Source organism: Leptodactylus fuscus, chromosome 3 (genome assembly GCF_031893055.1).
Source record: "Leptodactylus fuscus isolate aLepFus1 chromosome 3, aLepFus1.hap2, whole genome shotgun sequence".
Taxonomy (NCBI): Eukaryota; Metazoa; Chordata; class Amphibia; order Anura; family Leptodactylidae; genus Leptodactylus; species Leptodactylus fuscus.
The window spans coordinates 85,386,193-85,413,027 of NC_134267.1; the positions used below are offsets into that span (position 1 = coordinate 85,386,193).

The 26,835-nt window shown below is 41.4% G+C and overlaps 1 protein-coding gene across 3 annotated transcripts; it reads right to left on the bottom strand.

The window, feature by feature from the left end:
* PCMT1 (protein-L-isoaspartate (D-aspartate) O-methyltransferase) lies at positions 1-26,835 on the bottom strand. 3 transcript variants are annotated; one of them, XM_075267893.1, is made up of 8 exons: positions 26,538-26,835; positions 10,841-10,945; positions 10,223-10,254; positions 8,452-8,556; positions 6,204-6,324; positions 3,963-4,048; positions 2,912-3,081; positions 1-870 (listed from the first exon to the last, which is right to left on the bottom strand). In XM_075267893.1, the coding sequence occupies exons 1-8, from the start codon at positions 26,818-26,820 to the stop codon at positions 858-860; spliced, it is 915 nt and encodes a 304-aa protein (XP_075123994.1). In that variant the 5' UTR covers positions 26,821-26,835; the 3' UTR covers positions 1-857. The 3 variants fall into 3 exon arrangements, with proteins under 3 accessions (XP_075123994.1, XP_075123995.1, XP_075123996.1); XM_075267894.1 differs by having other exon boundaries at positions 2,863-3,081; XM_075267895.1 differs by having other exon boundaries at positions 2,856-3,081.

The following is a 26,835-nucleotide window of genomic DNA, read 5'->3' on the forward strand; positions in this document are numbered from 1 at the left end:
TTGTTGGGTTTTGTACTTTATTTGGCAAAGCGTAACTGCATAAACTGTTCGAGAACATGGCTTACACAGCACGTGTGGTACACAGCAGTGAACTATAAACTGCATCAACAAGAAAAGCTCAGATGGAAGTGGCTGCCAATAAACACCTGTCTCAAAAACAATGAAAACTATTCCATACGCATTTGGGTCTGACCGGCCTGATTCAAGTGGTCTACAGCTCACTCTGATGCACTGAAGAGTCCAGGGCTATGTGTGTCATGACCTGGTAGCACAGAGACAATAAAGGACATAAATATTTCCCGGTGTTAAGATAAAGCTGCTGACTGCATCCACATGCTATTCTACGACACCACGCCAAAAAGCTCTGAGAGGGAAGCTCAGGTCTATATGTTTAGCAGCATTTAGCGGAGACTTGACTTAATGCATTGTAGTGTCATTTGGTGACATTCTGAACATTTTACAGTGATGCTGACGTTACACTTTAAATGTATTCAGAAATTAAAATGTGTATTTTTTTATTTTTCTTAAATAGTTTGCAATGGTGAGTATCTGCACTACATCTGTCAAACACCCTGGCATGTTCAAACGCATTGAAAAAAAAAGAAAGAAAAAAAAGTAGATCTTAAATGAGAAATTCTCAAATAGAATCCGCAGTTTAACATAAGATTTTAAAAGCCAAAAAAAAACAAAAAAACAAAAACAAAAAAAAAAAACACTTCCATGCCAATTCAGCAGGGTAAAAAAATCCAAAAGAAGCTGCACTGCTGATGAGTCTGAAGAAAAAAAAAAAAAAGCTTTTGGAGGTGCAGGAGAGCACCCTGCCATAATACTATGTTTGGATCGGAGTGATGGGGCCGTTACAATTCATCCCTGCAGAGAGAAAAGCATTGTTACTGGGAGAAAGAGAACATGGCGTCAAAGACTTCAAAAGAGATAGAAGCAAAGCAACAAGCAAAGTAAAAGCTTGTTATAATAAGTCACTTGTTATTAAAAGATAACAAAAAAGTGATGCAACAATGTGCAGCTTAGCAAACAGGAGGCTAATCTCAAGTGACATGTTTTCTTAAATGGAGCATTTGGGGCCACAGCAAAATACACTCAGCAAATGTAATGTCCATTGTCTTCAAATTGAACTTTAATAGATTAAAACTAAAGAAATACGATGATTTGTATTTTGTATGTATGGTCTACTAATGTGCATCTCCAATGCTAAAATATTCCTAGTGCTTCTGATGTGCAGTAACTGATCTACAAACATGGGTTGTGGTGAACTACAGCAGAAATGGATAGAGCACAGATGCTTCAGCAAGAAAAAAAAGAAATCCATTTTAATGTAGGAATTTTAAGCTACACAGTCTCAGCAGAGCCGTTTCTAAAGAAAATACCTTAGGCCTCACTCACACTTCTGTGATAATCACAGCACACTATCCTGTTAATTTTTTCACATATTCGAAAAGTAATTTATTTTTCTTTACTATAATATTCACTTTCTTAGGATAAGTGCACACGGAGTAACGTGCCGCGTGATGTGGTACGTATACGGCGTGTGAGACTTTGAGCGCCGTATACGCTCCCATTGATTTCAATGGGAGCCGGGATCGTATACGCGGTGTTATTTTGCGGCCGTGATTTTGAAAAAATGCCAGCTGTAGTACTAATGGATCTCTTCCAGGGGCCAGCAATCCACCCCAAATTCGTCAGGAAAATGGCAACACTGTTCAGTTTGACCAAATCAGGTTAATTGAGGCTAAGTCATTAATTGAAGATTGGCAGGGGTCAGACACCAGGGCACAGTGTATGGATGTGTCTTGGCACTCTGTTGGTATCAGCTAATGAGTGCAGGGACTCATTTGTCAGTTTCCCCCCCAATCTCCAGTTAATGACCTATCCTAAGAATAGGTTTCTAATTCTTTAGATCCCTTTAGACCCACGTTGCGAATACACAGCACTTTGGCCACTTTGGAAACGCCACAGCGAAAAACGCCGCGTATTACAGTATTTGCAAAGTGGATGGGATCCCATCCACGAATTGCAGAAAAAAATCTGCAGTGGAAATGCAGTTACAAAGACTGCTGCATTTTTGTAAAATTGTCAATATGTCAATCATACCTACTGAAATATTGGCAATTTCCGTATAATAGAGACAGTCCGCAGCACTTTTTTTGCTGTGCCTATCTGCATAGGGCCTTAGCCTTACCGTCTACAATATTTTCAATTGCAATACGCTGTGCTAGACTTCTAAAATACCTTGGTTAATATGAAAATATTCATGGATCTAATTGTCTGTGTCATCTGAATTTTTTGTTTTCTTTGAAGTTCTCACAATCTTTTTCTTGGAGGCAATTGAGGCTTGTACTGTAGGTACTGTACTGTTCCATTTGTCATGTCCTTTTTCATTATTGCAGATTTGTTGGTTCATTAATCTTAATTACGTAAGATGGATACATTTTAAATGTAAGATAAATCAGATCTAAAATTGCAACAATGGACAAAATGTGGGAACAGCTGCCATTTAACTCTAAATGTGCCCCCTTCCCAACATACACCTAATATACTGTAGTTGTATAGCAGCTGTAACACCAAATGCTGAATTATATAAAAACATGTTGCATGAACAAAAAGCAGAACTAGATATGACTGACAAATATAGAACATTAAGTGTTATCTAGCATGTGGTTCCTTCAGTCTCCCAGAAGCCATGCACACCATTCATTTGTATGTGTGGTGCGTTAGGTATACCAAGCAATCGCCATACTGCGCCATACTATGTATGCTAGTGTTATATGGTATGGAAGTAGCAGAGAGCAGTGACAGCAGCAAATGCAGTCATTCCAGTTATCTGCTAATATCCAGACCTTTCACCTTGTGTGCAACTGGAAGGAGAAATAGTGGGACAGAAAATCACTTCCACCTTGACCATTGCTTGTCTTTGTCTGTTAAAGGCACATAGATCACCCCCATCAGAGGTTTCATTTTGACACTTCCATCGTCTAACTTATCGTATTGCTCCAACATCTGGTTTCCTCCAGCAGGACCGACAGGTAGGATTAGTCTTCCTCCAGGTTTAAGCTGATCTATTAGCTGGAAAAGCAAAGCACACATTTTAGAGAAGCGCGCCGTAGAGCCAAAATAGTATAAAAAAATGGATTATTCAGCAGATTTAAAAATGGCTGGACAATCCTATTAACAGTCTAGTGTTAGGTTTTCCGTTTTTTGGCCCTTTATCTACCCACGGAAACCCACAGACTATAATGGAGTCTGCCAGGTTTCCACAATTTAAAACTGAAATCGGCAGAGAGAAAAGTTCTGCTTGTAGGACTATTCTCTCTCCAAGTGGAATGGGGGATAGATTCCCATGAACAAACCCTTAGAATCGCACAAAAAAAAGTAAAATTAAAGATACTCTCCTTATAGATTCTCCAATAGTCCTGAAATGGAAATGCCCCCACAGCTAAGAATGGCCTAGTCGGGTCACCAGTGATTGGGTGTGATTGGCTGTGACGAGATGGAACCAAGCATTGGATACCATCAGGAACCTGGCAAGTGTTGGAACAGGTGCAGTAAAGCAACTGGAGAATCTCTTAATCCACTGAACTGTTTTACAAAAGTTTCCGCCACTGAACAACCCCTTTAACAATCACCATAAATGGTCAAATCCAAACAAAGCTTGCAATCAACGAACAGATCTATTGAATACCATGCACATTTACATCTGCATGTGCTTTATATGGCTAGCTTCATAGAAAAACAAGTAAGAGAATTGGAATTACAGTACAGCTATATCATGTTGCTGATGAGTCCATAGTTAAACATCAGTCTCAAACGTCAAGTTGAGAGCAACTCAATGCAACTGAAGGAGTAAGAGAAGGAGAATCCTACATGGATTGTTAGTTGTTCCCAACTGCAACCAATTGTACAAAACAATTACCCAAAAGTAGAACAAAGGGAAACAAAATACATACAGCTTGCGGTACAATTGGTGCGGCAGCTCCAACGTGAATAGCATCATATGGTGCTTCTTCAGTATGACCCATGCGTCCATCTCCAACTAAGGACACGCAAAAAAGGAATTAAAGGGGTTGTCAAGTTCATTTTTATTGATGACCTGTCCTCAGGATAAGTTATCAGTAAGAGAACAGTAAGGGTTTGACACTTTGTATCCCTGCTGATCAGCTGTATAAAAAGGCAGCGTCTCTCAGCGATTACATTACACGCCATTTGCTTTGTAGTGGTTGGGAAATGTAATTACAGCCTCATCTCATACAAGTGAATGCGGCTGTAATGACGTGGTACAGCTGCTATGGAACAGATAGCATACAATGCAAACAGTGCATGAGAGGTGTGGCCCCTTCAGACAACTGATCAGTGGGGGTGCCAGGCCCCCACTGATCTTTTATTGATCACCTTTCTGAGGACAGGTTCATTGCTAAAAACAAACTGGACAACTCCTTTAAAATTAGAATATTGCTATTTAAAGCACTGTAATTGTATGTAGATAAAGCTTAATCATTGTACTTTTTAAGGTATAGCATTTCAGTTTCTCATTGTTACTGCTTGCTTTTGTCGAATCCTTTCAATACATCGGTCTGGTAGTACCAAGCCCTCTCTCTTATATCCACACAACTACAATATATTATATTTCCATGTTGTATAGCGCCATAACAGATTTCCATAAGACCTCTAGTGTACTGTAGTATGCCTTAAAGAGGATGCCCCGTCCCTCTGCTCGCAGTACTCGTCCATAGACGAGCATTATCAGGGAGGGAGGGGGGAGTTCCTCCCGGCTCTCACAGCACAGCGCGATTGGCTGTGCTGTGAAGAAGGACGTCTCTGGCTAACTGTCAGAAACGCCCTTCTGACCATAGAAGAGCTACGGTACCGGACCGTAAGCTCTTCACACCGGGCACAGATCTGTGCCTGTGTGCAAAATGGTAAAAGGTCCTCTTTAAAGAGGACCTGTCATCACTCGGGGCACATGTGCTTTTATATACCGCTAGAAAGCAGATTCAGCGCACTGTCGGCTTTCATGATCTGTGCCCTAGGTGAACAGCTATCGGTGCCGGTACCATAACTCTTCACCGTCAGAAGGGCGTTCCTGACAGTCAGTCAGGTACGTCCTTCTTCAAAGCAGCGCCTATCGCGCTGTACAGTGTGAGCGGGGAGGAACGCCCCCTCCCCTCCTGATAATACTAGTCTACGGACGATCACTGTGAGCAGAGGGAGGGGGCGTTCCTCCCCACTCACACTGTACAGCGCTATAGGTGCTGCTGTGAGGAAGGGCATTTCTGACTGACTGTCAAGAACGCCCTTCTGACGGTGAAGAGTTATGGCACCGGCACCTATAGCTCTTCACCCGGGGCACAGATCGTGAAAGCAGACAGTGCGCTGAATTCAGCCCACTGTCGGCTTTCTAGCAGTATATAAAACCGCATGTGCCCCAACTCATGAAAGGTCCTCTTTAAAGGGGTTGTGCAGGCCCTTGATAACTTGGCTTCTTTCTGCTTCTCAGGAAGTAACAAGTTCGATGGTTATATGGCAAAACCACCATTCACATGAATAGGACTGAACTTCAGCAAGGACATATGACCAACGGACATGAGATGACTTCCTGACAAGAAGAAATCAGCCATGTTTTCAAAGTCCTGCACAACTACTTTAACTTTCATTCCTAGGTACAGAACACTGTACCATGTCTATTTTTCAGTATAGAATTTTTTTTAAATAAAGAAAAATTCTAGAAAAAAAAGTAATATTCTAATGAACCATGTAGCACATTTTATGAGGAATCCACGACTAGGGACTCCCCCTATATTAGTGCACAGCCATATGTTGCCAAGTAGAAACCCAAGAACGAAAAAGCTATTTCTATAAAAATGGTTTGGTAATAGCCATAACTGTCACACAGAGTGCCTACCTAGCCATGAAGGAAGCTGTAACCATTGAACTAGTTCATAATAATGCAATGAAGTAAAGTGGTTAACTCCCCACTTCCAAGTGAGTCTCCTTTTATATAGATGTAAACACCACCTGGTTGTTTAATGTAGGATTTGCAGACCATGAATTTTACAGCCAATACCATTACTGCTCAGACTAGATGTCCCCGGGCAGCTGCTGGGACGCTTTATGAACACTAACTTACGCCTTTACATATGTATTTAAAATTGCACTTATGTCCATAAACTGAAAGTGTACAGGACACTTACCTAAGAGAGTCACTCGACCAGAAGACAGTAACAACGGATCATCTTTTTTTACATTATTTATAGAATCATCTACTAACTCCTTAATGTGATCAATTCCTACGACTCGGCCCTTGGCGCCAACCTGAAGAAAAAAAAATCTCTCCATCAATTAACATAGCGGACATTCAACGTCATGAAATCTCTCTTTTACACTGAGTTATATTGCCCCTATAAAGTTGATGCGATCACAAGCCATCAAAGCCACTGAACAGCCATATAGTTTGCAAATTGTGACAAGAGTCTGGGCTGTGCTGATGGCCAACAAAGAATATGATGTTTCATAATCTCATTTCCCGATAACCTTTTCTATTCCACAGTAATTTCTTGTTTTAATGCAGAATGCATATAGAAAGAATTGACGGGATTTGGAAACAACACTATTAAAACCCACAGCTAGGTGTGACAATCCTGAAGAATACATGACGCACAATATAGAGGTACCAGGAGAGCACCACATGGGAACAGCTAAGGGGTTTCACCATGACAACTATAGGTTAGTGTTTGTTTGTGAAATGCTTGGCACTAGATGTTGGCAGAGAGTCTCGCTCTGAAAGGATTACATGTAGAGAGACATCAGCTGACAGCAGGCCCCGGTGTATTGCACTGCACTCAGCAGAAAGTGGCTATTTATGTAAAGCAATGTTTGGATCATCATGCTCAGAGCACGGAAAGTCTATTAGTGTCAAATGAGCTGGCTTCTTTATTGTATTATTAAAAAATAAAAAAACGTTACTGTGTCACAGACATTCTGTAAGAAGTATTAGTCGCATTGCGGAGCCTTACTGTTAAAAATGAAATCATAAGACAATTGTTTCACCTTCCCAGGGGTTATCCGAAATCAGAAAAATTACATTCCTCAACGTTGAAATTGCATCCCCAAAATGGAAAAGTCTTGGAACTCACAGGATTGGTAGATATATTAAAGATAAAAAAATGGAAAAAATATTCAAAAGCTGTGAAGGCCATTTCATGGTTTTGCCCACTTGGTCTCCAGATCAATCTCTGGATCTCACTGCATCTAAGACTTACTGCTGAAGAGGATAAACCTCAATTCCAGCCTCCATTGTTGTCTTGCTGTGCACCACAATATCCTTTAAGAGTGGTGGTGTGAAGTCAATAGGACCTGTAGCTGGATGTCATGGCTCATAGCTCAGTGTCGTGCAAACACTTTCTGATTATTTGTGTTGGCACAGTTTGCAGCTCCGGGCTTGGGACGTGACATCCAATTTCACTTGCAGTACAGAATGGATCACTATGCACCATTCTTTCAAACAATCCATCTGTGAGATTTGCCTTTACGCAACTCTTGCTGTGATTCTAGTTGTTCTCCCAATCATGGAGACATGCAATGTTGAATAGTGCTGATTAGAGATGAGCGAGTACTGTTCGGATCAGCCGATCCGAACAGCACGCTCCATAGAAATGAATGGATGCACCTGGTACTTCCGCTTTGACGGCGGCCGGCCACTTAACCCCCCGCGTGCCGGCTACGTCCATTCATTTCTATGCGGGCGTGCTGTTCGGATCGGCTGATCCGAACAGTACTCGCTCATCTCTAGTGCTGATATCTTGCCCTAGGCGAGTACTGATCTCACATTGTGGTAAACCAAGTTACCAAAGGTTTCCGTCCCTCTCAGTTTGACAAGTGGGGATAACTGGCCTGCCGAAATAACAGGAGACATTGCACAATAATCCCACCCAACTTAATACCATTTTTGAAGTTTTATGTGGCGAAAAACTTTGCATTCAATCTGGATTTAAAGCCCCTCCCACATGCCACAGATTGAGCTATATGTAATGACTGCAGACCTTAGTAACACCGGCTACTTGTTTAATTTACACAGCCATATGGCTTTGTCCTTCTTAGTGTTGAAATATTAATGTAGAAGAGTGTAAATTGTAGCAAGTGACAGCTACACAGTGAACACCATCAAAAACAAAGATCATAAAAGATCTCAGAAATGCAGTTTTTCAACAATTCCAGTAGTGCAATTCCTCTTTAACAGTATTAGTGCTATAAACAATCATAGTTCACATTATTTATTCTAAAATTGGACTGCATTCATGAACCACGATTGCCCAATAAATTAAATAGGGTTTTTACTTTCCACCTTATATTGTTACGCACACATGAATATGCAATTTTAGAATTTGTAATTTAATATATTATCTATTCTAACAGTTGACTATAGAAATTCAAAAGCCTTACCATTCTTGCAAAGCATGCGGTCAGAATACCACTTCCCGAGCCTACATCCAGGGCTTTGGCACCTTCGTGTAGCTGATCGTGGAGGAGTTCTAATGCATATGCATGCTAAATACACACAGAAAAAAAAAAAAACAGTATGCCATAAGAGAAAAAGTCAAGTCCTTCCTTATCTTCAAATAATAGCCTGCATTGAAGTATTGACCATTTTAAAGATACCCAGTATTCTTTATTTCCTGACTCGTCATCGGTCACCTGTGTCTGCCCTATCTCACTACTTACTGTGGAAGTTAGGGTCAGTTCACACGTGAAAACCGCCTAGCTTATTTGTGCGAGGTAAAAAACCTCGAGGAGTTTTTTTGACGCTGTTTTTTGCATTCCACGCGGTTTTTGACGAGGTTTTTGACGCGGTTTTCGCTAGGGTTTTTTTTTCCTATATGTGCTATAGAAACTGCAGGCAAAAACCGCGCGGTTTTGTGTGCAAAAAACCGCGCGGTTTTTGCCTCCCATTCACTTCTATGCAATTCTTCAGGCGTTTTCCGCCTGAAGAAAGGTCATGTCGCTTCTTCAGGCGGAAAACGCTAGGAGGAAAAAAAAAGCTAGTGGTCTACATAGACCACCATGTTAAAGGAGAGGTTTTTGAAGCGAATTCCGCTGTCAAAAACCTCCCCTTTGCCCACGTGTGAACTAGCCCTTAGAATGCTTCCCAAAACTGACAGTCCACATAAATTGCTGTCATATGGATATACAAATACTGTATGTGTGATTATACATAAAAATAAATAAATATATATATATATATATATATATATATATATATCCATATCCCTCAGTTTCCAAAGGGAACATTTTGGTGTTGTGAAGCTATACATCTTCCTGTACCAAACAGATATGTCTGGCTATGGCCATCAATCATGAAGCATCAGCTACTAGACATCTGAGAAAATAGTAGGGATTTCCACTGCTCAGCTCCTCTTGCTCTATAACATGCTGCCTGAATTGCACTCTATTTTCCATAGGAAAACTATATCTTTGTACCGTATTAACCAGTGGATATGAAATATAAAAGATTGAGTCTTCAGTAGTTTATACCTTTTTAATGGCTAACAAAAATAATGACAGATTGCAAGCTTTCGAGACTACTAGGTCTCTTCATCAGGCATGGTATGACAATTTCTGAAGCCATGCATATTTATACACAAAAAGAAGCACAGGGATCAAGTGATGGAAAGCAGTATACATACAAACAAGTTAAAAAACAAATGATCAGTTCCAAGGACGGCCCTCTGACTTTTATGGTCCCTTTGATTGGTGATGTGATGCCTAGCTCTTGTAGAAGGACATAAATCCATGCGACAGATTTATTTATTTTTTTAAATGTAGATTGTGAGCCCCACATAAAGCTCACAATGTACATTTTTCCCTATCAGTATGTCTTTGGAATATGGGCTGGAAATCCATGCAAATACGGGGAAAACATACAAACTCCTTGCAGATGGTTTTATGTCCTTGGCGGGATTTGAACACCAGGACTCCAGCGCTGCAAGGCTGCGATGCTAACCACTGAGCCAACATTTGGCCCCTGTCCATGCGACAGATTTAACCCCTCTGGAATGTGTCAAAGGTGGTCATGAGTTTATACTCCCATACTCTCCTGCCGCTTTTACATTTGAAATTCCCCCTTAAAATCAAAATCTATTTTCCATGTGACAGGTTCACTTTAGTATTATACCTTAAACATGAATGAATAAAATATCCCAGTGATAACACATACCATGTGAGGGGCGCTAATTGTTGCTTGATAACCTGTTAGGGGCAAAAAGATACATTAGGATTTACATATCAAGTCCTCATTGAAGTCACTAGAATGAATGACATCATCTTATATGAAGCCAAAAAAATGAATAAAAGCAAGACAATGATCTTCCACTGCCCAGGGGGCCGAAGATCAGCACAATACAACCCATACAGCGTACTGCAGATACGCAGGATTTCATCATGACACTCCACGATGTCAGGGCCGTATGATACTCATCTTCCACTGCCCAGTGGGCCAAACCGGAAGCAAGGATGTGAGTGATCACCAATGACGGCGCTACGCTCCAGGATTGCAGACAACACCCCGTTCTGTGGACCTCATATACACATTATCTAAACCTGCTTTTTACACAATCCTGGTGCCCTGGCTACATTACAAAGGCACAGTTTGACTTGTATTAAGATCCGGTACAGCACAATAGCAGTAGCTTACAGTGGCAGGAGCTGATAGACTCCCTTTAACAACTGATTTTTTTTTTTTATTAATGGGTGAATATATAAATTATTAAAAGGTGCATCAATTACTAATGAAAATATTAAAACATACAGAGAAGCTAAAAGTAAGAGTCCTTACCTATAGATTGAGGAGAGTCCATATAGGGATTACATTTTGCATAATGTTTGCGGTCAGTAGCCAACATTACATCATATACTCGATCTGACTTTATAATACCATTTTCTGAAAAATATATAAGACGACAATTAGAATCATTCCCCAAAGGAAACAGAACAAAAATATTAAATGAGTTTTCCAGTTTCATGGAATGTGATTTTCTAATACACTTTGTCTTTTAGTTTCTTGCCATTTCTAAGGTAAGTATGCTGGGAATGGAAACTTTGTATATTTTTTTTTTTTACATTTAACGCCAAATGTTTGGTACATTTGTAACCAGTGGTATATATAAGAATATCTCGCAGCAGCACAAATCTTTCTCCTAGGCTGATAGTCTTGCAAATATCAGTATAGTTGAAATTTTCATAAATTAATAGTAAAAGTGAATATAGGAAACAATCTAACAAATCCTATTAAAGGGGCTCTATCAACAAAATCATGCTGATAGAGCCCCACATATGCGTGAATAGCCTTTAAAAAGGCTATTCGGGCACCGTAAATGTTATATTAAACTACCCCCCCCCCGTTTTAAAATAAAACCCTAAAAAAGAATGTGATCTACTTACAGATTGTGCACACTGGGCGGGCATTCAGGGTGTGTATTCTTCTTCATCCACGCCTCTTCTTCCCCCGATGTCCTCTGGTCCCGTCCTCCTCCGGCGCTCGCGAACTGACACTGATATTAAAAAATGGCCTGGGTGCATGCGCAGTAGCATGCAGCTTCTACTACGGCTACTGCGCAGGCGCCCAGGCCATTTTTTTTTTTTTATCAGTGTCAGTTCGCGAGCGCCGGAGGATGGGACCCGAGGACATCGGCGGAAGAGGAGGCGTGGATGAAGAAGACGGTGCACCCTGAATGCCTGCCCACCGTGCACGATGCGTAAGTAGAGCACATTCTTTTTTAGGGTTTTATTTTAAAACTGGGGGTAGTTTAATATAACATTTACGGTGCCTGAATAGCCTTCTTAAAGGCTATTCACGCATATGTGGGGCTCTAGCAGTATGATTTTGCTGATAGAGCCCCTTTAAAGAAAAAGGCTTTTTTTTTCTACATTATCACTGCGTTCCTCCCACTGTCTTCAAAAAGTTAGGATGTGGAGTCAGTAGGCCAAACCACTGGCTCCGACCTCCATTTTTCCACAGCCCAACTCTGACTCCTTCATAAATGACTGACAGCGGTGGGCAGACAGAAGAAGTAAAGCTACTCTAAGGCACTAAAGAACCAGTGGCAAAATTGGTCCCAATTCAGACTCCTTAGACCTGTCAAAAAAAAAAAAGACTTACTACAACTCCTATCCAAAGAAGGGAAACAGACAACTTAGTGGCAACAGGGATACAGACAACATGAACATCTATGGAGAGGGTATGGGGAGGAGAAGGCTGATGGAGAGAGACAGACACATTGATAAGACTATGACTAAAGGGGGGAAAGGTAAACAGCCTAACAAACGTAAGCATTTCTCGTTACACTATGCAACAAATTTTTTTTTGTATTGTCTTAATGTTATTTTCTGATTATTTAGATCTGAAAAGAATATTAAACACTAATTTCAACTCAAACTTTGTTTTTGGTACCAAGACATCGATATTTTAAAATCATATATTTTAATTAACAAGCATATCACATGTCTAGATGTTGATGAAATATTCTAGACTGTTCTGAAAACTTCCAATGTCTACATCACTCTGTTCATGTCTAGACGTCAGTAAAATATACTAGATGTCTGCCCGTTTACTATATAAGCACGTCTGCTGGACAGTCGTACTTATTGTAATTGCAGTTATAGCGTGATAGTGGATAGCAATATAGTGTAATAGTGGATAGCGATATAGTGTGAGAGCAAGTGCAGCAACCGAATAGGACTGAGAAACATAGTGTGTAGTTACATGTAGAGATGGCATCAAGAAGCTGTAAGCATTATGCTGATTCACTTTGCTACATATGTGGCAAATTCATCAAGTCGCGAGCCAAGAAATATTCAATGAGAACATCGGTCAGGACGTGTGAAGCCTAGAAGGTTTACTTCGGAGTACAGGTTGGGGACCAGGACAAACCCTGGGCATCTCACTACAGTTGTGTAAACTGCAAAAGAACACTTGAGGGATTTGTCCAAGGGGAAAGAAGAGCCAAGAAGTTTGATATTCCAAGAACTTGGTGAGAGCCCACCAACCTCTCAACCAACTGCTACTTTTGCATGGTCGATCCTTCCAAATGTCGAAGTGGCAAGAATGCTCCTCCAGTGGTGTATCCTGATATCCCATCATCAATTGCTCCAGGACCACACTGCACTGAGCTCCCCATACCTGCACCTCCTGAAAGAAATCAGCCATCATCAGATTTTGAACAAGAAGATGTAACTGATCCAGTCTATAGTGTCAGGGAGAAATGGAGAAATACTATCCCAATCAAAAGGATATTCAATGACTTGATAAGAGATATGGGACTCACAAAGTCCAATGCTGAGCTACTGACATCTAAACTGAAGCAGTAGAACCTTCTGGACGAAAGTGTTCAAGTTGCAGATCAGTGGTAACAACATCGAACATTTGCTAGTTTCTTCAGCAATTGTGACGGTCTGTGCTACTGTCACTGGTTTATTCCTTGCAATTGGTATTGTCTTTAACCCACAAGAATGGCGACTTTTTATAGATAGCTCATCTAGAAGTTTAAAGTCAGCGCTGCTACAGAATGGGAACAAGTATCTGTCTATTCCTTTAGCTCACTCCATATACTTAAATGAGAACTACAACAACGTCAAGACACTGTTGGAGATGCTGAAATATGCTACTCACCATTGGGATGTTATTGGAGATTTTAAGATGGTAGCTTTTCTTATGGGTTTACAGGGTGGTAACACAAAATATCCCTGCTACCTTTGCCTATGGGACAGCAGGGACAAGAATGAGCATTACCACCAGAGGGACTGTCCACAACGTACTGAGTTCGCTTTAGGAAAGAGCAATGTAATATGGGAGCTGCTGGTGGAGCCCCACAAGGTGCTAATACAGTACTGTACAATGACATTTTTATATGACATTTTGTTATTGTATATGAATCTAGACAGCTGAATATAGTCATTATTTTTACTAATAGACATTTATTGTTTTCGATGCCCTGGTCATAAAAACAAAGTTGATTAATAATAATTTATATTTTCCGTAATGCCAACCTATGCACTGGTAGGAAATAACTTGATGAACAAGGACAAAAACTCTGTTACATAGTGTAAGATACAATCACTAACAAAAAATATAACGTCCATATACAGTACAGACCAAAAGTTTGGACACACTTTCTCATTCAAAGTTTTCTGTATTTTCAAGACTATGAAAATTGTAGATTCACACTGAAGGCATCAAAACTATGAATTAACACATGTGGAATTATATAAAAGTGTGAAACAACTGAAAATATGTCTTATATTCTAGGTTCTTCAAAGTAGCCACCTTTTGCTGGTTCAGTATGCCTTCCAATTTGAATAAATCCCCAACAGTGTCACCAGTAAAGCACCCCCACACCATCACACCTCCTCCTCCATGCTTCACGGTGGGAACCAGGCATGTAGAGTCCATCTGTTCACCTTTTCTGCGTCACACAAAGACACAGTGGTTGGAACCAAAGATCTCAAATTTGGACTCATCAGACCAAAGCACAGATTTGCACTGGTCTAATGTCCATTCCTTGTGTTCTTTAGCCCAAACAAGTCTCTTCTGCTTGTTGCCTGTCCTTAGCAGTGGTTTTCTAGCAGCTATTTTACCATGAAGGCCTTGCTGCACAAAGTCTCCGCTTAACAGTTGTTGTAGAGATGTGTCTGCTGCTAGAACTCTGTGTGGCATTGACCTGGTCTCTAATCTGAGCTGCTGTTAACCTGCGATTTCTGAGGCTGGTGACTTGGGCGAACTTCTCCTCCGCAGCAGAGGTGACTCTTGTTGGGGATTGATTCAAAATTGAAGGCATACTGAACCAGCATGGCTACCACAGCATCTTGCAGCGGCATTCTATTCCATCCGGTTTGCGTTTAGTTGGACCATCATTTATTTTTCAACAGGACAATGACCCCAAACACACCTCCAGGCTGTGTAAGGGCTATCTGACCAAGAAGGAGAGTGATGGGGTGCTACTCCAGATGACCTGGCCTCCAAAGTCACCAGACCTGAACCCAATCGAGATGGTTTGGGGTGAGCTGGACTGCAGAGTGAAGGCAAAAGGGCCAACAAGTGCTAAGCATCTCTGGGAACTCCTTCAAGACTGTTGGAAGACCATTTCTGGTGACTACCTCTTGAAGCTCATCAAGAGAATGCCAAGAGTGTGCAAAGCAGTAATCAAAGCAAAAGGTGGTTACTTTGAAGAACCTAGAATAGAAGACATATTTTCAGCGGTTTCACACTTTTTTGTTAAGTATATAATTCCACGTGTGTTAATTCATAGTTTTGATGCCTTCAGTGTGAATCTACAATTTTCATAGTCATGAAAATACAGAAAACTCTTTGATTGAGAAGGTATGTCCAAACTTTTGGTCTGTACTATAGAAATGTTGAGTTGAAATGCAGTTATGTTATTAATACGGTGTGGACTACGGAATGTCTACTTTCATTATGTTTCAATTGTGAAGACTATTAGATTAAATCTGAATGTAGAAATATTAGGCTATTAAATATTATATGAATAACTAGTATATAGTGATACAGCTGTATTGCTATAACAGAAGCGAACCACTGTCATGATCATTTTACAGGCCTAATTCCCTTTTTATTTACAAGCATGTCTAGGTAATGCAAAGTCCTGTCAAATTAAGTCTCCACATCGTGGTATCTCTCTTCTGCAGTATGCTCCAGATTCATTAACAGATCAATGTATTGAAAGATTTTCCAACATAAAATTGATAGAAGTTAGTCTCTGCACTACTTAAGACTCAAACGAGTGTGGATCCGATATGGGGCCATGTTTGCATCAAAATGCACTCGGATGTCGCTCTGAATGTATTCTGCTGCAAACTCTGCACCACATTGGTAAAATAAGATAAGGTAATCCTTATGAAATTTCCACCATGGGGAAATTTCAGTGTGTTACAGCATACGGATACAGGATAATATATTAGAGAAGGAGACACAAATAAGCTCAGAATAGCCTATAGGAGAAAAATACTAGGAGTCATAGCAGCTAAAGAAAGAAAAAGACGACTTCAGGATCATTTAGTTCTCTATTCTCCAGCCTGCAGCTCACCACAGACAGTATCCTTCTGTTACCCACCACCTGTACTGGGTCCAGGGGGCTCTCCAGGACAGAGCTGGCCCTTCTAATCAGCCTGTCTAGTCTATTTCTGTCCCTGGCTGGTATGCTACTCCCCAGCAGGCCACAACGAAGATGATGACTGAAGCAACCACAGAGTTGAAAGAGGCCTTGAGAAGTGTCCCCTGGACTCCAAAGACCCTCAGCCTCCTGAGCAGGTAGAGCCTGCTGTGTCGCTTTCTGTGCAGCGCATCCAGGTGATCAGCCCAGTCCAGATTATTATTGAGGAGCACACCCAGGTACTTATACGTGTTAACTATCTCAATGGCAGAACACTGAGTCGTGTGCATCATACCAATTTGTTTAAGAACCTGGCTCAGGGACTTATGACACTCAACTTCAATGCCACCAGTCTTCAATGCCTGATCAGCAACGTTCCAACAACTGTAGCTTCTGCTGACCACTAGAAGAGCAGTGCTGCCTCTGCCTGGCTATTGAAAATCAAAGTCATCATCAGTGTGACCGATGGGAGACACAAATCATGTGACACGGTGCCATTCATATTATTCCTATCCTTGGACTTTTAAAACTGGTCACAATTAGAGATGAGAGAGTACTGTTTGGATCAGCCGATCCGAACAGCACGCTCCATAGAAATGAATGGATGCACCTGGTACTTCCGCTTTGACGGCGGGCGGCTGCTTAACGCCCCGCGTGCCGGCTACGTCCATTCATTTCTATGCAAGCGTGCTGTTCGGATCGGCTGATCCGAACAGTACTCGCTCATCTCTAGTCACAATCTTATGGTGAAACATGGTTTTACTACCAATAAATAACCACATCCTAAAAGATAAAGCCAGGAAATGCTAGATGCTACATAGTAGCAAAAAGGTCATGCCATTTTAAGTACATGGACAATATTTTCCAATTAGACCATATCTAGTATACACTGGCCTGAGATATTTTACTATATATGACTTAACTGTGTGCCAAGAAATTAAAAAAAAAAAAGTAAAAAGGGCTTTTGTGTTTTGACAGCTATGCGTGGGCAACTGTTACAATGCTGACTTTCAGACAGCCAGGGCAGGCTACCCCTGCAGACAATGTTTTGGAACATAGCTGGAATTTGCATGCTAAGCTGGTTTCCTCTAGCTTTATTCAGCCATACTAAAAGCATAGAAGGTAGCAAACTAACAAGAAATCTGAACTCTACTTCATGTGGTCACACATAAATTTTGTATAACCATGAAAGAAATTGAAAGCTTTGCATTTGCCCATGTAATGTTTTCAAGAGTGTATAATTCACTATCACTTGCTGCAAACCGACTGCTCAATGAGACAAGGGAATACAGTTATATAACATCTTTCACACTATGCCAAGTATTCTATACACATGACCACTACAAGAAGTGAGAAAAACACCAGAAAGATAGTTTTGTGGCAGAAAGAAATAGCAAATATTGGGCACAAGTCATCTTTTGAGCAAAAAAAAAAAAAAAAAAACCCTTTAAGGCTGAGGCCCCACATTGTGCAAACAGCTTTTTTTTGTTGCCTTTTTTTTTTTTAGCCAAAGCTAGAAGTGGCTACAAAAGAAATGGGAAATACAAAAGCAGCTCTTATACGTCTCCCTTCGGCTCCATACACTCTCCCTTTGGCTCAAAAAACTGAAGCAAAGTCTGCAACAGAAAAAAGCAGCTTTTCTGCATAGTGGGGCATCAGCCGTACTCTGGCCTGGCTGTGTAGGAGTCTTTGTAGGGTTATCCATTTCATTTTTGTTGATAGACTGACACCCCGGACCCCAATTAATTAGCTGTTTAAAGGGGCTGCCGCAGTCATAGGATTCACATCATAAACGCACGTTTGTACAATGTATTTACTGTCTCGTCCCATTCACTTCTATGGGATGACACTGTAATTACATTCCATGGCTGCTAGAAAGCAGACTGTATGCAAAATAAATAAAGGTCACGGCAACTACACGAGCTGCAGCCCCTTTAAAGTTACCATATGATTTTTTTAATGCAGACCCTCCAAAGATTTTAAAGGGGCTCTATCATTAGATTTTGGCCATTTGAGATAATCATATATCTGAGTAGCCGTTAAAAAAGGCAATTTGGGTGCTTTTTTCTAACAGCCCTCCATTTTTATGATATACCGGTAAAACAGATATGCTATGAGCCCCTCCGTGCACCCCCAGCGTCATACCTTGCTCACGCACACCTCTGCCCGAGATCGCCAAGAATACAGACGCTATATTGAAATCTCGGTTTGAATACAGCGTCTGTATTCTTGGCGATCTCGGGCATGCGCAGTGTCCTCAATTATAGCGGTGGTGAGGGAGGTGGGGGGGTGTTTCCCCAGACTGGAGATCACAGCAGATCATGAAGCAGCTGAGCTGTTAGTGTTGTGGGAGGAGCAGAGAAGACAAACCCGCAAATTCCCAATTAAACCTATGACACTGCCATAGGAACGCTGACATAGAGCTCACTGTGTACTATAGGGTGTATTGCTACTGCGCATGCCCGAGATTACTCATAGGGAGGAGGAGGATGACTTTTAGAGCACACATAACAGAGGTGGGCATGAGCAAGGTATGACGCTGGGGGTGCATGGAGGGGCTCATTAGCATATCCATTTTACCGGTATGTCATAAAAACTGGGGGGGAAGGGGGTCTTGGAAAAAACGATTAGCATCACCCGAATAGCCGAATTATCTCAATTGGCCAAAATCTATTGATAGAGCCCCTTTTTGGAGGATCTGCATTATAAAAAAAATAAAATAAAATAAAATAAAAAAATCACATGGCAACTTTGTCCAGCTGGTTATTGCGATTACTCCTATATCACATTTATATTGGTTCTATTATGTTTTACCACGTTTAAAAATAAAACATCACTTTTCTAAAATGATCACTTTATCTTGAGTCACCATACTCTAGTGCCTATAACACTTTACTGTTGTGTTGATGGAAATATGTAAGAGATCTTCATCTGCAGGCAAGTTGTAGTTTTTAATGGTACTAACTTTTGGTATGTATGACTTTTTGATCACTTTTTATTGCTATTTTTGGGGGGGAAGTCAAGTAACCAAAATGCATTAACTTGCACACTGCGGTATTTTTTTTTTTTTTTACAGTGTTAATTGTAGGGTCCTGGCAAAAGGACCCCTTGTTCTTAGGATTGGTGGGGTCTCAGCAGTCAGTCTCCCAGTCAGGTATTTATCCTCTATCCTATAAATATTTTTGTGGTATAACCCCTTTATTGATCTATTGTGAGGTCCAGATTCTTCCATTTCTCCTCACTTGCACAGTAGAAGTATAGGGGTCTTTGAATGGATCACAAGTATCACAAGATATTGCTATTGGAAAAAGTGTAGAGATAATTTAACAGGGCTGGATAAATGACATGCAGTTTAGACAGGTAAAAAGCACAATGCAAAACAAGCAAAAGACCTGGAGGCCCGCAGCAGACTTCTAGATGCTATGGCTAGCTGACCCCTGGAATTTGTCCAACCCTGGATTTCTACATTATTCACTATCACACTGGTGTCCAAAATAAAAGGTTACAAAACACCAAGAACGTTAAGTTCTCAACTACCAGATTCACAGCGAGGATTATATACATGTCCCTGTACATGCACAGCAACAAACATTCAGCACTTCAAAGAGGTGCTTCTATATTGAGGTGCATAACCCAGCCCTGTAAGCAAAGCCGGCAGGAGTTATGCACAAGTGGGATTGCAGCCAAACTGATCTGGCATTTGGCCTAGGCCACCCACAACCATTGGTAGTAACTGATGGCAATAATATCTAGCAAACAAACATCACAAATGTGCAAAATGTGCCTTAAACATATCACATTTGGCATATACCATACATCCCACCCTTTCTGACATAACGTTGCTGAGCAAATCTCACCTACTGTATCATTTGCAAAGATGTCAGAAACAAATCATATTTAGGCTAGAGTAACATGGAGGGTGGGTTAAGAATCAGTTTATTTCATACACATATCAGTAAGGCTAGGATCACATCTGGGTTGCAGTCTTCATCGTAGGGACTACTAAACAGCTCCGTATACAGAAATATTACAAAAATTCAAAAGTCAAATTCAAAAAAATTCAAATTTCTTTAAATTTTGAATTAGGACTCATTCACACAGGGCAAGAGGCGGCGGATTTTGGCGCTGAATCCTCCTCAAAATCCGTCCCCTCACAATAGAGGTCTATGCAAACCGTTAGCGTTCTTTTTTCCGCTAGCAGTTTATTCCCGCTAGTGGAAAAAAAGAAGCGAGCTGCCCTTTCTTCAGGCGGATTCCGTGGCTAATTCATCCACGGCGTCCACTTTGCAGCAGTACCCTCTGGACTAGGCCCATTCATTTGGACCTACTCCAGAGCGGGAAGCCGCGACTGTTGGAATCCATGACAGGCACATTTTGGTCCTATTCTGACACGGCTTCCGGCATCAAAATCAGGACCAAAATACGCGGTCCTGTGCCAGGTGTGAAAAGTGCCTCATGATTAAGATGTTAAAGCATAACAAAAAGTACATAAATTTGGTATTGCTGTAATCTTATTGACACAAAGAATACAGGTAACATGTCCATTTAGCTGCAGAGTGAGTGCCGTAAAAATGAAACCCATAACAAAATGACACAAATGTAGTTTTTCTCCAATTTGAACTCATCCTGGATGTTTCCAGCTTCCCAGTACATTGTATGGAATATTAAATGGTACACTGACAAGGTTTCCACAAAAATTAAGAAGCTCTCATACAACTCTGTGAATGGAAAAATAAAAAGTTATGGCTTTTGGAATGCAGGGATTAGAAAAACTTAAGTCGGAAAACGGCTGTGGCTAGAGAAGGTTCATTAATATTAATATAGATATATAAAGATGTCCTGTAATGGTTTCGCTTTTTGGGCACCTACAGCAGAGCTGTCACTGTGAAAATGAAGTGGACTTTGTAGGCATCACATTATAGAATAGGAGGAGCTGAACAGACCGGTATATAGTTTTGTAATTTTCCTATGGATGGTCGTACTGAGAGACAGTCTTTCTGATAAGGATTTGCATACAGTGATTGTTTTAGGACTACTTGATAACTAAGGCTATGTTCACATCAGCGCTGGAGTCTCTGTTAGGAGTGTTCTCTGAAAATCAGCAGAAGAAAAAGTCCTCGGACAGTTCTAGTTTAGAAGCGACAGACACCCAATGGACCCCATTATAGTATATGGGATCTGCTGGTAACCACTATTTTAGTGTTCCACTGCTTCATTGTTTGGATCCCTTGATGGACCTATATAACGGAGAGGCAATGCTAGTGTGAACCTAGTGTAAGCTCAGAATGAGCAGCGTTATATATGAATCTATGATGGAACGATTCCTACAAATCTCCAGCTTCTCCCGCTCTATATCGTACTGACTGTAGACTACACTGCATATTCAACGTGATTGTTTCAAATGCAACATAACCTGTTATTTAATACATTGTAACACTAGGTTCACACTAGTATCGCCCTGTCCATTGGTCTGGTCTGTCAGAGGACCACAATAACAGTTAGGTAGATCGCTACAACAGCGGTCACATACGGAACCCATTAACTATAATGGGATCTGTCAGGTGTCCGTTCTTTTAAACTGAAAATGCTGGAACAAAACTCGGACTTGCAGGGCTTTTTCATCCAGCGATTTTGGATGATGGTCAGTGCCTTATATGAATGTTTATTCATTGAAAGTGAACAGTGTTCTTAACCACTTGCAGAGCACTCATTCGCTATATACATATAGACAGTCAGCAAATAACTCTGCAACCTCCTTAAGCCCTTTCATTTTTGACTCCAAACCCCATAACTTTTTTTTATTTTTCCGTTCACAGAGCCATATAAGGGCTTAATTTTTGCGGAGCAAATTGTTCTTCATAATGTTTCCATTTATTATTCTGTACATACACTGGAAAGGTGGAAAAAAAATTCTGAATCTGATAGAATTTGAGAAAAAAAAACAAAACTGTATTCTATTTTTCTGTATGATTTTGGGGATTTAGTTCTATTTATATTTTAATCCCTTAGCATAAATCCAAAACTCTGTATAAAATTTATTTTAAAAAAATTCTCAAAGTCGCCATACTCTGACACCCGTACCTTTTTTTTTATATTTCAGTGTACAGGGATGCACAGGGCGTTTTTGCAGGCCCAGGTATACTTTTTTTAGTGATACTTTTTTGGGGAATGTCTATTGCTTTGATCGCTTTTTATTCAAATTTTTATGAGATAGTAAAAATCATTAGTTCAGCATGTTTTATACATTACTTATTAGATCCCCCTTGGGGTCTTGAACCCTCAGGGCTCGTTCACATCTGCGTTCTGCTCTCCGTACTGCAGGTTTCCGTTTCCTGCATAAAACAGAGCAGGATACGGAAACCTGCAGGACTCTTTCATACCCATTCATTTGAATGGGTGAGAAAGCTGTCCGGCCGTGAGCGGCAGTGAGCGTTTTATGCTCTCCGCCGCGAAACCGGGTTTTATAATCCGGACACAGAGTCGGACATGCAGTACTCTGTGTCCGGATTAAAAAAAACGGTTTCACGGCGGAGAGCATAAAACGCTCACCGCCGCTCATGGCTGGACTCGGTCTGTGGTTTCCGTCTTCTGGCATGCAGAAGACGGAAACCACAGAACGGAGACCCTGAAAGCAGGTGTGAACCTAGCGTAAGGATTATGATCACTAATGCAATGTATTACAATGCTATTGCATTGTAAAATACCATCATTTGTAAAGCAGCCTGTCATACAAGTGAATGCCAGACAAGCCTGGGAGTCTTCAATAGGCTCCCGGCTGTCATGGCAAGGGAACTCCAGTCGAGATTAGTGCAGGTATTGAATAATATAGTAGAGACCCGGCGACCACTCAGCTCCTGAGCGGCCGCCATTTTTAAATACCTGACATCTGCCGGATGTTCAGAAGGGGTTAGGTCAGGGGTAGGAAACCTTCAGCCCTCCAGCTTTTGTAAAACTACAACTCCCAGCATGCATACTTGCTCTGCAGTTCTTGGAACTCCCAAGGAAGTGAATGGAGCATGTTCAGAGCTGTAGCTTCACAGCAGCTGGAGTGTTGAAGGTTGTTGACTTCTGGGTTAAGGCCCCATATTGCAGAAAAGAAAATAATGTTATTCCTTCAAAATCACATGTGCTAAAAAAACCCAAAAATGTGTCCACCCATGAACCTGGAAAAACTGCAATGGTTAATCTCAATGTAAGGCTGAGGCCTCACTTTGGTGTAGATTTGGTTGCTTTTTTTTTTTAGCAAAAGCCAGGAGTGGATTGAGCAGAAAGTAGAAGTATAAGGACTTCCTATATATTTCCCATTCCTTTTGTAACCATTCTTGGCTTTGGCTCAAACACACAAACAAAATCAACAGCAAAAAAAAAAGCTGCATTTCCGTAATGTTGGGCCTCAGCCTAAATGCACTTTGATTGAGACACTTATAAACTCTACTTATTGGCACAATCTCACAGCAAGTATTCAATTTCCCTGCAGCGCCACCAAAGAGGTAAAGAGGCATTCCATAATCAATTAACTATATGGGCCCGTTCACACAGAGTAAACCGTGTATTTTGGCAACATGCACGTGTACAAATAAGACTCCCATTGACTTCAATGACATTTTACACGTGTATTTTGACGTGTTTTTTTACATGTGTAAAAAAAGTGTCATTGAAGTCAATGGGAGTCTTATTTTTATACGTATATTTTGCCAAAACAACGCGTGAACGGGCCCTAATTATAGAATAGGAAAAAAAAAAATCTGTGTGAATGAAGAGATACTGTATTTGCGACCACTGCTCTTCACTTATTTGTGACTGATGATCCAAACCACAGCACTCCATCAGTCACACAACAGAGAATAGAGCATGGTCATCACTGCTCTATTCACACAGGGGACTCTGGGACCCGGTTCTTGTGACTGGTGGAGTCGAAGCAGTGTGACCCCTAATAACCAGAAACTTATCCCCTACCTTTTGTTTAGAAGGTAAGAGATGTTTGTGGAAATAAACGCTTTAAGGCTAAGGCCCCATGATGCAGAAAAGCAGCTTTTTTTGTTGCAGATTTTGTTGCTGTTTTTTAAGCCAAAGCCAAGAGTGGATGGAGCAGAAGGGAGAAGTCTAAGAACCTGCTTTATATTTCCCATTCCTTTTGCAGCCATTGTTGGCTTTGGCTCAAAAAAACGCAACAAAAAAAAGCTGCTTTTCTGCAACGTGGGGCCTCGAGTTGCAGAAAGGGTGCATTCACACTACGTATACTGAAGCTTATTCTGAACGTAAAACACGTTCAGAATAAGCGGCGTATAAAGCAGCTCCATTCATTTCTATGGGAGCCGGCATACGAGCGCTCCCCATAGAAATTAATGGGCTGCTTCTTTCACTGCGAGCAGTCCCACTGAAGTGAATGGGAAGTGCCGGCGTGTACGGCAAGCTCTGCTCATGCCGAGCCGTATACACCGGAACTTCCCATTCACTTCAATGGGAGTGCTCGTACTGAAAGAAGCAGCCCATTCATTTCTATGGGGAGTGCTCGTATGCCGGCTCCCATAGAAATGAATGGAGCTGCTTTATACGCCGCTTATTCTGAACGGGTTTTACGTTCAGAATAAGCTACAGTATACGTAGTGTGAATGCACCCAAAAACTGCTTTTTGTGTTGCTGAATTTGCTGCAGTTTATTTGAGCCTAAGACAAAGGTGAGTTGAGCAGAAGGGAGAAGTAAAAGAGCTTCTTTTAGGTTTCCCATTCCCTTTGTAGCCACTACTGGATTTGGCTTAAAAAACCGCAGCAAAATCTGCAACTTAAAAAGCAGCTTTTCCGCAATGTGAGGCTTTAGCGTAAAGGGGCTCTATCAGCAAAATCATGCTGCTAGAGCCCCACATATGCATGAATAGACTTTAAAAAGACGGCGCACCCTGAATGCCCGCCCACCGTGCACGTCCGGTAAGTTTATCACAATCTGTTTTAGGGTTTTACTTTAAAATGGGGGGTAGTTTAATATAACATTTACGATGCCTGAATAGCCTTTTTAAAGGCTATTCACGCATATGTGGGGCTCTAGCAGCATGATTTTGCTGATAGAGCCCCTTAAAGGTTATGTTCCCAAATCATGATTTTATTTACAATGGGGTCCGACAAGTCCATGAAATCTGCCAATCTTATGGCAGCCGAAGCACAACCTAAACCATGAATATGCTACATCCTTCAGGCCACACAAACATTTTGTCACCAGTCACACTCATATACAAGCTTACAATTATGTAAGGCATTGGAAAGTATAAGCTGAACTTTTCAGCACAGTTTTTGTGCTGAAAAAGCCCCCCTCGGCTTATACTCGAGTCAAGCAAAAAAAAAAAACAAATTTTTTTTGGGAGGGGGGTGCTACGACAGCCGCAATAGTAATGTATAGAATCTCCCATAAAATAGTTTAGAAAAAAGCTTTAAAAAAAATATAAAAAAGTAAATAAAAGTTCTAAATCCCTTTCCCTAGAATACATATAAAAGTAGAAAATGACTGTGAAACACATACACATTAGGTATCCCTGTGCCCGAAGGTGCCCGGTCCTACTGAATATAAGGGATCTGCAGTGCTCCTGTTCCGTCAGGAAGGGGTTAATAGGAGCATTGCAGATCCCCTATATTCAGCCAGGCTGAATTCCAAGTGTGGATTCTGAGCTCTGACAATGCCCACCCCTGACTGCTGGTAAATCACACCCACTTGTCTGCTTTCTAACTGTGTTGTAGTTAGAGGGGCATCTATTAATTGATGTACAGAACTGGAGTTTGTGGAGATGGAGAAAGATCGTCTTTAAGATCAGGTGGTTCATAACTATTACTCAATTCTTTCACCTCAAGAACTAGGACTGGAGGTGGGGATCTCTATTGACTTGCATCTACTTCTATTGTAGTAGATCACAACAGTCCCCCACCCCAATACTATATTTATCATGAAGCTGGCACAGGTACTTAGTGGCACCCGGTAATGACTGCCATATCATATTCACCCATCCATCAGCCACAGGGCAGCACCCATGCTGCACAATTGGGTTACAAGATGTGAAGACATTGGCCACCTCCAGACCCTAAAGTTGCAATAAGCAATGGTTTGCTCCATTCTGATGGACAAGCTGGCATAGTAAGGGAATGGAAGACACACCATATATACAGCTATAGGATCCCTTATAGGCCATATGACAGTAAGAGATCACCCCATAGCACCTACAGACCATCTCCACACCTATGTACCACGCTGCAGCACCTGAGGGCGCTATACTGTCCAGCATGCCCACATACACACGATTAGTACAAGCAGTAAATGTCGTGTCACTGTTTATCCGAATGACATGAAGGGGACGTGCTGTCATCTGACTGCCCCTTGCACACTTACTGCGCAGGTTGCCGACCAGCTCGGAGTGGCTGGCTCCCCCTGACTTCCAGGCCATGGCTGCACACAGCGCACGGAGCAGGTACTCTGCTGCTTTCAGCGCGGCGACTGCGCCCAGCAGTTTGCCCAGGAAGCCCAACACCTCCAGCCAGGAGACGTCATCCGTGGGCCCGCCGGAGGAGGAGGGGGCGGAGCCACGCAGGAGCTCAGGGCCGTCTGGGAGCCGTGAGGCCACGCCCAATGCTATCACACGGGACGCATTATCGACCACGCCCAGCGCTGGCATAGGTTACGTCACAGC